The sequence below is a fragment of the Diadema antillarum genome, unplaced genomic scaffold (assembly GCF_040938485.1).
Source record: "Diadema antillarum isolate AM-2024a unplaced genomic scaffold, OU_Dant_1.0 seq00000693_RagTag, whole genome shotgun sequence".
NCBI lineage: Eukaryota > Metazoa > Echinodermata > Echinoidea > Diadematoida > Diadematidae > Diadema > Diadema antillarum.
In genome coordinates this window covers 1,433,152-1,444,400 of record NW_027271598.1, presented here as the reverse complement: position 1 = coordinate 1,444,400, position 11,249 = coordinate 1,433,152, and the positions used below count along the sequence as shown (strand labels likewise).

The 11,249-nt window shown below is 40.8% G+C and overlaps 1 protein-coding gene across 1 annotated transcript; it reads left to right on the top strand.

The window, feature by feature from the left end:
- Positions 1-7,803: 7,803 nt before the first annotated feature.
- On the top strand, positions 7,804-10,214 carry LOC139737450 (uncharacterized). The gene is made up of 2 exons (XM_071648126.1): positions 7,804-9,651; positions 10,086-10,214. Exons 1-2 carry the CDS (start codon positions 7,891-7,893, stop codon positions 10,212-10,214), a joined length of 1,890 nt encoding a protein of 629 aa, XP_071504227.1. The 5' UTR covers positions 7,804-7,890.
- Positions 10,215-11,249: the final 1,035 nt, after the last annotated feature.

Sequence of the window (11,249 nt, the reverse complement as noted above, 5' to 3'; positions counted from 1 at the left end):
CGAGCTTGTTCGATTTTCTTGCAGCGTATACCGTCTCTCGTTTATGAAATAATGACACTTTTGGTCTGGATTTGTCCTTTAGCAAAAATAAGCATGTAGACTGACATTCTGATGCAGTTTAGAAATTATTAATAAGATTTGCTGGGATGTAAGAGGAAGAAATCCTCACTGCATGGGATGATGAGTTGACGGTGCGGGTGATGGTGTATTCGGTGCCCGAATACCGAATAGCGAATAGGGAATACCGAATACCGAATACCGAATAATTCTATGTGAACGCAGCCTTAGAAACGGCTTCCAAAGTAGTTGCGTTTATCAACTCTCTTCGCGAACACGATAACTGGCCTGTCACTGCACAGCGCAATTGCGCAATTCGACCCGAGGAGAAGAGGTCATATAAGGCGTACATTGTTCGTAACTGCAGTACAATACTACGAAGCCGTTTCAAAACAGCTTTGCGTTTATCAACTTCAAAAGGCATTTACAAACAGGTTTCTGAAAACCTGTTTAGGAAACCTGTTTGGAAAGCCACAAATTTGCGTCTTTCGAAAAGGCTTTCCGAAAGGGCTTTCAAAACAGCTTTGCGTTTATCAACTCGTTAAAATTCCTTGAAAGCTGTTCGGAAAACCTGTTTCTGCCAAGAAAAGGAGTTGATAAACGCACTCTAAAGGCCGTGTCACACCGTTCCGGACAAGCTACGCGGGCTTGTGGCGAGGAGGTAGTTTCCAGCACGTAGAAGATTTTCAGCGGGCGAACTAGAATGTTTGCAATTTTCATTCATGCCTTGTCATACCGTACGGGGGAACTTCTGCGGCTTGACTTGCGGGGAAACAAATTTACTCCCCGGAGCTCTCCGCAGTTGGTCCGCACCTGACAGCATCTAGCGCGTAGTTGCCCGGAGGTGCTCACGCATGTCCGATTTAACCGCAGCCAAGTTTTGAGCATGAACAAAACTTTTTCCGGGTGAGTCGCGGGAATGCCCGTAGAGGTCCACGCAGAACGCCAGTAGGAGACCCTTAGCGGCAGTACTTCCCAGGCAATTCCCACGCAGGTACTTCGCAGTCCCGTATGCAGACAAGATAATGAAATTCTGTGAGATTTCAGCCATTCCATTAGAGGAATTCCTTCACTGAGTTGTCAGCCCCCACGCGACTGGTACAAAGGTCACACAGTATACTCGCAAGTATAACGCGTCCAGCAAGTAAGACACATGCGCTGACTCGCACAAATCCTTTTCCGCCCTCAGGAATGTCCGGTATGCTAGAAAATCCCTACACGTAACAAGCCCGAGTGGCTTGCCCGGAAAGGTGTGACAGGGCCTAAACACGGTTGCGGGTAAAAAAAAAATATGCGTGTCCACCTCCGGGCGACTACTTTTGAGATACATGCTAGGCACTGTCATGTGCGGATCATCTACGGGGACCTCCGGGTAGTCAAAATTGTTCTTTGCAAGTCGCACGCAAGGCTGGTGTGACACAGCCTTAACACGATCTCATTACTGTCAGGTTGGCGATCTTTGTATTATGGAACCGTAACACCCAGACAATGGTCCTGAACAATGGCCAGGATTAGGATGCTCTATTACATATTCATGAAAAATTCCGCAATCACAGCTGGTCATTATACATCCTGAAATGTAAGAGTATGCAAGCACATGAAAACATGTGCTTACTTTTTCATGTGTATCCATTTACCCTTTGCCATGAATTCAGACTAGTTGTGCCCAGGGTAATCCCTCATGAATTATTAATAAAGCATTCATGTGCGTTGGAGCAAGAGACTAGAAGCCCAGTAAGCAGAGCTCTGAAAAGGTGGTATTCGTAGTATTCATGTCTATTGTTCAGGATCATTGTAAGCACACACTCACACACACATCATTGGTTCCTGTGTAAAGTTCAGTTTTGAGCAATGGGTTTAAATTTGACCATAATCTGGAACTTAACTTTGAAATTATTCATGGGTTTATTGAAACTGATTCATGCTCTCATATTCAAGTCACTTTCAACTAAATTGTACACTATTCAGCCATCACTCATATCAATAACGGTTATAGTTTTCGAACTATTAAGAATCGAAAGTGGGAAATGTTTTTTGTAACACCTAGTATAAGATACTTGCGCCACTTTTATTAACATTGCAGTGGAAATAAACGGTGGTACGAGAGTAAATTCTGAGAGAACAACCGTGCAATCAAAATATAGACACCATAATAACATATTGATTTGGATCATTCGAAGATGTAGCATTGTAATCGGTCGATCCCTTTCAAACAAAGCGGTTGTGTTATATTTTCTTTTTGTTAATTAGAATATATATCAATTTTCATTGATGTGTTTTATCGAATTATCCAACACCAATTGTTTGATGTGATATGAAAGTCAGTTGCCAGAAAATTATTATTAGGTTGGAGGAGCTAAAGGATCTCTTGAATCCTTACATCAATTACCATATTATTATCTTCATTTACTTTGGAGATCAGAAGATTTGTCCTTAAAGATTGAATATTACCATGCTTCTCTTCGTTTATCATTATTAGCAAAGGCATAATAATTTACAATCAAGATTTTGGTGTAAATCTAATTGTTTGGTCTTTTTCCCACACAATTACCAAATGGCAATGCTGACGATAACCCAGCAAGAACCCAATCACCATATTTCGCGGCTGAGTGCTATATTTTTAATTTTACTGTGCAAATTCATTATAAAGTCGGGGTTTTTTTTGTATTCGTTCCTACACCCCTCTTACTGTTTTGGTTGTGATATTCACTTGATAAACTTGGAACCCATTTCTTTCTTCTTCTTTTTTGGCAACACATTTCTGAAAATCAAAGTTACTGTTCTTCCCTCAGATCTGCAATAAATGTTTTGTTTGACTGCTAACTTGTTCTTCTTTTGCACGGTAATGATGCATTTGACTAAATTCCGTCTTATCTTTCTTCGATGAAAAATTGCAGCAAAATCCAAAATAATGTTGTTGATTTGATTTGATTTCTTTCATTTATTTTAGCATGATTCAGTCAACATTCAGCTGTTTTACCTCATGTCATGACATGAAAATGACATAAACTTATTTCAAACCATGTATACATGTACTTAAAAACATAGAATATACAACACAGAATTAGATTAAACAAAACAGAGCAAAGTTTATCATATATACATATATATATTCTATTCAATTCAATTCAATTCAATTTTATTCCACATGCTAAGAAGTATACAAAAAACACAAGTACATGTACATGGACATAACATATATTGCATATTAGGTTTACATAAATAACAAAAGGAATGATGCAAACAGCTATAATTAGCATGCGTGGGAATCAGAAAAGACCATATAGGACTTATCAAGGCCGATTCCCTTACAAATGAGGCTACAAATTGCAATCAAAGATATACATTTTAGAATGAATCTATACCATTAGATATTATACACAAAATTGCAAAAAGGACAAAATACACACAAAAGACAAAACAAAACAAAGCAAGAAGGTAAATATCCCAATAATTATTCAGCTGCACTTTGGATTAAAAACATTCTATATCTACGTTTAAAAGATGATAATGTAGGACATTCTTTGATAATAGCAGGTAACTCATTCCAGGACTTAGCTCCAATATATCTAATTGTAGTCTTTGAAAATTTATATTGCAAAAAAGGTAAACATATGTTATTAGCACATCTTGTGTTATAACTATGGACTGCACTATTTTGAACAAATAAGTTATGGAAGGTTACAGGTAAAACGCCTTTAAAATATGAAAACATAAATATGGCCACTTGTAATTGCACTATTTGATCAATTTTTAAAACTTTCATTTTCTTGAATAATGTTGCAGTGTGCTCAAAAGGGATTACGTCACAGACTATTCTTATTGCACGCTTTTGTAATAATAACAAACGGTTTAATAAGTACAATATATATATATATATATATATATATATATCTTTATATGTGTGTGTATATATATATACATATACCCATTATATATCTACTTACAGTTATACATTGTTGAATGTTTTGCAATTGCCAAATATGTTGCCAAATATGCTCTGAAGCTGTTAACTCATGCTGAAATTGCATTTAATGTATTATGTTCATTACTCCATTATGATCCGCCATGCTCAAAACATCTCTTTCATTTTATAAACAGACAATAAAGCTGAAGAAGACCAAAGGTCGAAAGCTTCCTAACAGCCGGCTTCCTGCAACATCTTTTGCCATCATCACATTGTCTCGAATATATTATAATGCACATTATATGTTTACGGCAAAAAAAAAAAAATCATACTCAGAGTTACCCAAAATAAGGAAGGGGTAACAAAATAATTGTGGTGTCAGATACAATATCAAACTCTGTTTATAACTGCTGAAATTTGTTTGTTTCATGCATGTAGGCAATGCATTCAACAATTTGGACCTTGATGATTTAAATTCCTTTGCTTACAGCAGGTCTTGACACATGGTAATGTGAATATCGATGTTGCATTCCTTGAATTATGATATGTATACTTTTTTCTTTTTTTTCTACTGAAACATCTCACTTATCTGCATTTATGAGTTCAATTATAAGCAATCTTATGCATTGTGCAAAACTTAACGTGTTTTTATTCTGTCTGTATTGCGAGTTGGCCCACATTTCTACAAAATTGTCTTTTACATAGGCCTCTCTTTTCCAATGACACAAATATTTTAAAAATTTGTTTCACATGAGGGACTAATATATACATATATATATATTTGTATATGTTGTACTTTTTGACTAGAACTTGTATCAATAAAGATATCCTATTGGAAATAGGAAAATCTAATTTGAATCGAATCCAATTGAATTTTTCTCATCTCAAGTATGCTTTTATTGATTAGGCAGTATAACAAATCAGTTTGATATCTCTAATTTACCCGCAACACTGTTTTTAGAAACCGACTTTGGAGAATTTGAAGACGCTTAATACAACTATAATCATGTTTGACCACACAACATCACAATAATCAATTAAGATAAAGATAAAGGGGAAAATTTAGCAAAGAAAATGGGATTCCATCGGGATTCGAACCCGAGATCTCCGGATGCTAGCCCGGTGATCTACCGACCGAGCTATAGATAACCTTAGTTCAGTGTTCGTCCCAGAAACCCTTAATTCTCAATGCTCGAATGGTCAGAAGCTATAGCAGTGTGTTTGTGTGTGACACACACGTACACACTTGAACCTGGCATAAACTCGAAGGATAATTCAACTTAAGGATAAATGCGAGGGATCACCGAAGCGATGCAGCATTTTGAGTATGTAACAAACGCAAACAGAAAAACTGACCAGAAATGAATATTATCTATTAGTGGAAAATTGAGCAAAGAAAATGGGATTCCATCGGGATTCGAACCCGAGACCTCCGATAAAGTGGTGGATTGGTAGGTCAACAGCGACTGCTGTCGCTAATGTCAATCACCCAAGTCTTCTGTAAAGCAAGCAGGAATCGGCAAGGAGGTCGAAGACTTCGTAGATCGTGAGTAGGCTTCCTCCTAACCACAGGCCCATTGCACCGCCAATGTCACCTATACAGACGCCAAAGTAACGATTAGAACGTTCTATAAAGGTGAATGTCATTTGTTTCATGTCATCACAACAGAACCACTTTGTAAACATTGCAACGTCTATGTTTTTAATGTAATTCATGCCATAATGATGATGATGATGACCACAATAAAAAATAATGATAATGATAATAATAATTATTATTAAAACAATAATAATAATAATAATGATAATGATAGTAATAATGATAATAATAATGATAATAATAGTTATTATTATTATTATACTAATGATAATAATAATAATAATTATTATTATTAGTATTATTATTATTATTATTATACTAATGATAACAATTATATCATTATGGGACGTATAGGGCGCCAAATCCATTTGATAACTAAATGATCAAGGCTTAAACTTCAACTTCAACTTCAACTTTATTTTCATTTCCATTGAATAAACAGGGAAAATTATAAACAATGCATTAACAGAACATATTTGTAGCAATTTGCAACCATGTGCAACATACGAATGGCATCCAGGTACAAAAGAGAAAGTAAACGACAAAGTGAAACAATACAGGTGTCACATTGAAAATGCATTTCCAGGTTGTTTCATGTACATCACCTATCGGTCATTCAACTAGACAAACATGTTTACGGGTAGGGATAACGAGACAAAGAGTGCGAGTGAGGGAGCGAGAGAGAAAGCGAGAGCGAGAGAGAGAAAGTGATAGGACAGGTGTAAATGTTTTACAAGTCGCACCATCGATGACCGAGAGGAGTTCATTTATTTTTGCATGTCAATTAATGTAGAAAGAAAAGACAGGAAATAGCTCCAGTTCCGGGAGAGTGCGGTATAGGTGTTTTCGTTCAAGTCCTTTTAGTTGTATCAAATATTCCAAATGCCTCGAAAAGGAGTGTCGTAGTCGAGTAGCAATTTAACAGTAGAGTTGGATCTTTTCGTGGCAGACACCATTTTGATTTCACCGAGAGAACATTGAGTTAGCTCCGTGATGGCAGAAAACCAACCTGCCACACCCAGGCGCCAGTTGGCAAGATAATTTTGTGTCTAAGCCCAATTCCGTTTGCGGCCAGGAGCCGTCCGTCCACCTTACCGTCAGCCTGTATACTGGCTGATTTGAGTTCAGATTTTGTTTGCTGCCAGAAGGCGTATTCCAACAGCCTTTGCAGCCTCCCAGTAGACAAGAAGAAGAGGCATTTTGGTTATATTACACCGGTCATTGATGGCGCCGAGGCTGAGGTCGAATCTACTCCCAGGCCGACGCATTCGCAGCGGAGCGACTGTGCCCGCCCCTCGCTAGGGAGAACTTTTGACGCCAATGAATACGGAACGCGGGTCCCTCGCGAGACTTTGGAGCTGGAACAGCAACCTCGCATACAAGGACGCTCCACCCACGAATCAGTTATGTTCTGGAAGCGAATAGTTTGACAATTAAGGTGACTCTGTGGACAACGCAGGTGAGCGATGAACCTGGCGGGTGCATGACACCCTGTTGATATGATTGGTTATGACGTGGAAGTGTCGCCGAAGTAGAGAGGTGAAGGTCATGTTAAATTGGTAAAAGGATGAATATGATGTGCACATAATTCGAATGTTGGTATTTATACACCCCATGAGAGTTGCGGGTTAACACAGAACCCGGATGTAAACGGAAGCAGTGTAATTGAAGGCAAGTGTTATAACCGCGGTAAACCGTCGTGCGTGCAGGCTGGTCATCTCAGGATCAGCACTACGGTGGTGTGAACCATATAGTGTTGCGCTTGATAGCAGATAGTGTATTGTCAGGGATAACGAATTAATAGTGAAGCTGTTATAATTATTCTGAAGAAGTGTCAAGCCAAAAGTACAGGTGGAACCGGACCAAGACAGGGTCCCGTTCACATGGTTGTCGAATATAAGAGTATTGTAATTTAATTTATCTCACTCAGAATTTTGATTTTGCATTTTATGTTGGTCACAACTCCTTGATTTCAGTCTTGTAAATATTCTACAAATGGTTTATTAAATTGTACATTAAAGTGAATGGCACGAGTGTGATTGAGTATTATTTAAGTCCGCCCATGTGACATTTTCTGGGGGTTGTCCGGGAATATAACTCGTGCCATTCGAAGTCACATGGGTATATAAACGGAGAAAACAGAGTAAAGAAAAAGGTTGAGGAAAACTTGTGATTTTTTTGTTTCCTCTACAATTGTATGTATGTACTATCTATGTATGTATCTATGTATGTACTATCTATAGGTGCACCGTTGTATATTCATTGTGTACATGATCTGAACTGATCTGAATACATTTTTGTATTATAAGTGCTCAGGTAATTCAGAATGGAGCTAGCTAAGTTAACTGAAATTGGAGAAAAGTTCGGATTCAGTGGAGAGGAGCTTAGGCAGTTTGTTACAGACGAGCAAAAGAGACTCAGAGAGGAAAGAGCGGACATGTTAGAGTTAAGGCGACAGGAAAGAGAAACAGCCGAGCTACAATTGGCGATAGCGCGTGAAAAGCAAACCAAAAGCGAATCAAGTTCTAATGGGTGCAAAGCTCGATCTCCAAAATTGCCTCTATTTCAGGAAGACAAAGATAACATAGATGCCTATCTACAGCGGTTCGAACGATATGCCAAAAATCAAAACTGGCCAACTACAGACTGGGCACTCAACTTAAGCACACTGCTTACAGGTAAGGCTCTTGATGTTCACTCTAGATTGTCAAGTGCGGAATCCAATGATTATGACACTTTGAAACATGCACTCTTGAAATCCTTTCAGCTCACTGCAGAAGGATTTCGCTCCAAGTTTTTTTCAGGCAAACCGACAACAGGAGAAACGGCATCCCAGTATGCAAACCGACTAGAGAACTACTTGAACAGGTGGGTAAGCCTCTCTGGTATAGAGCACACCTTCGAGGAGCTGGCAGATCTACTCCTCCGGGAGCAGCTCATCAGTGGGTGTCATCGAGAGCTGGCCATCTTCCTGAAGGAACGGCAGCCCGAGACTTCGAAGGACGTGGTGAAACTAGCTGAGCAGTACTTAGACGCCAGAGGAGGCACCTTCAAACCACCCCCACCGGCACAAAGGAACATCCAGACACACGTGGGACAGATGCCACGGAGCAACACCAGACCTGAAGGTAAAATCCCTCCAAATAACATTTCAGGAAATAGGCCCCCATCTCAACCCAAATGTTACAACTGCCACCAACACGGTCACCTTGCCCGTGATTGTACAAAACAGGGAAACAGAGGCAGAACGTGTTTCATATGCCACAAACCAGGTCACATTGCTAACTATTGTCCTTTCTCCCCCATGAAATCGGCAGGTCTAGTCCTCGCCCAGGATCCAGAGCAAGGAAACCCCCCTATCTCGGAACACAACCTGGCTTCATCGGAACCCGATCAGGTAGAACCAAATCCACACACTCCCTGTCAATGTCCAGCTTGCACTAACACAAAGGTCAAAATTGAGGCTTCTTGTATGATGGTTCGGATGCCACTCAATGCCCCCAAGCTAGAATCCACCACAGACCATATCCAATTCAAATGTGGACACTCCTTGCCGTTGATGAGTGCAGCATGCACCAAAGAACATGTGGTCAGACAAATGCCAGTTACTAACGGACTAGTCAATAACAATCAAATTTCTGTTCTCAGAGACAGCGGCTGCAGCGGAGCTGTCATTAAACAAGATCTTGTCCAGCCAACCCAAATGACAGGTGAAGAAAGTACTTGCGTGCTGATTGACGGCACAGTGAAAACTCTCCCCGTCGCTAGAATAGATGTAGACACTCCCTTCTACGTAGGAAAAGTTAACGCATTGTGCATGAAAACTCCACTCTATGACCTGATTTTAGGTAACCTACCCGGAGTAAGAGAACCAGACAACCCAGATCCTGACTGGACGGCTACACCAATGCCTGTCGGCGCAGTACAGACGAGAGCCCAGGCTCAACGAGACGGTAAGCCATTTCGTCCTCTCAGAACCCCACACCCAATGGAAGATATCGTGACTCTAACAGCTCTCAAAGAGGCACAACAGAAGGATGAAACATTACACCGCCTGCGAGAACTCGCCGATACTCGTTCAGAGAAGGTAAGTCGCAATAACGGTCTCTCTTCCTTCTTTTACAAAGACGGAATGCTGTACCGCTCATTCCACTCTCCCCAAATGGACCCCGACACAACAATCACACAAGTGGTAGTACCAAAACAATACCGCAAACAGGTTATGCAAACAGCCCATGAAAATATACTCGGAGGGCATCAAGGTACCAAAAAGACAACAGAAAAGATACTTACCAATTTCTTTTGGCCCGGTATGAACTCTGACATTACCAGGTACTGTAGATCGTGTGACGTCTGCCAACGTACACTATCAAAAGGTCGTGTAACCAAGGTCCCACTCGGAAAAATGCCGCTCATCGAAGTCCCCTTCGAACGCATTGCTGTAGACATAGTTGGACCAATACACCCAATGACTGACCAGAAAAATAGGTACATACTTACCGTTATTGATGTTGCTACTAGGTACCCCGAGGCAATCCCACTCCCAAGCATCGAGACAGAAAGAGTTGCAGAAGCCCTAGTGAGCATCTTCACCAGAGTCGGAATCCCCAAGGAAATGCTGACCGATCAAGGGACTCAGTTCACATCTGATCTCATGAAAGAGGTAAGCAAATTACTCTCCATCAAACACTTCACTACATCCCCATATCACCCTGCCGCGAATGGACTAGTTGAGCGCTTCAATGGCACTCTAAAACAAATGTTGAAACGTATGTGCGCTGAAAACCCAAAAGACTGGGACAGGTACATTACTCCCCTTCTATTTGCAGTGAGAGAAGCACCACAAGAGAGCATGGGGTTCTCCCCGTTCGAGCTTCTTTACGGCCGGAAGGTACGCGGACCCCTCGACATCCTGAGAGAACTCTGGACAGGAGAAGCCGAAACAGGTGAGACCAAGTCTACTTACCACTATGTACTTGATCTCCGAAACAGGATCGACGAGACATGCCGCAACGCCCACACTCAACTTCAGAAATCAGCAAACAGGTATGCAAAATACTACAATCAGAAGGCAAAACACAGGGAGCTACAAGTCGGAGACAAGGTACTCCTACTCCTACCAACTGACAGGAATAAGCTCCTTCTACAATGGAAGGGCCCCTTTGACGTGATCTCCAAAATCAGCTCCATGGACTACAGGATCGACCTCAACGGGAAACCAAAGGTGTTCCACATCAATCTTCTGAAAAAGTATCACGCTAGAAATGATGTTCCCTCTATTTCAAATGCCGAAGCTGCTTGTACCGCCGTGATTGAATGCGAAGAGCAAAATGATGACGAGGAAGAAACGCAGCAACCACTAACTAACACATCTCTCCTACAGCCTTTCCCATTTCAGGCGAAAGAGTCACTCGACGATGTCTCAATTAACTCAGCCCTTTCCTCCCCACAGAAAGAACAGGTCAACGAACTCCTCAACGAGTACAAAGACGTCCTGTCTGATCTTCCCGGTCGAACCACGTTAGGCGAACACCACATCAAACTCAAAGGAAATGAACACCCGAAGAGTAAACCATATCCCATTCCCCACTCTCTTAGAGACACAGTCAGAGAAGAGGTAAAAACCATGCTATCGCTCGGAGTAATTGAGCCATCAGAAAGCCCCATTGCCTCCCCCATAGTACT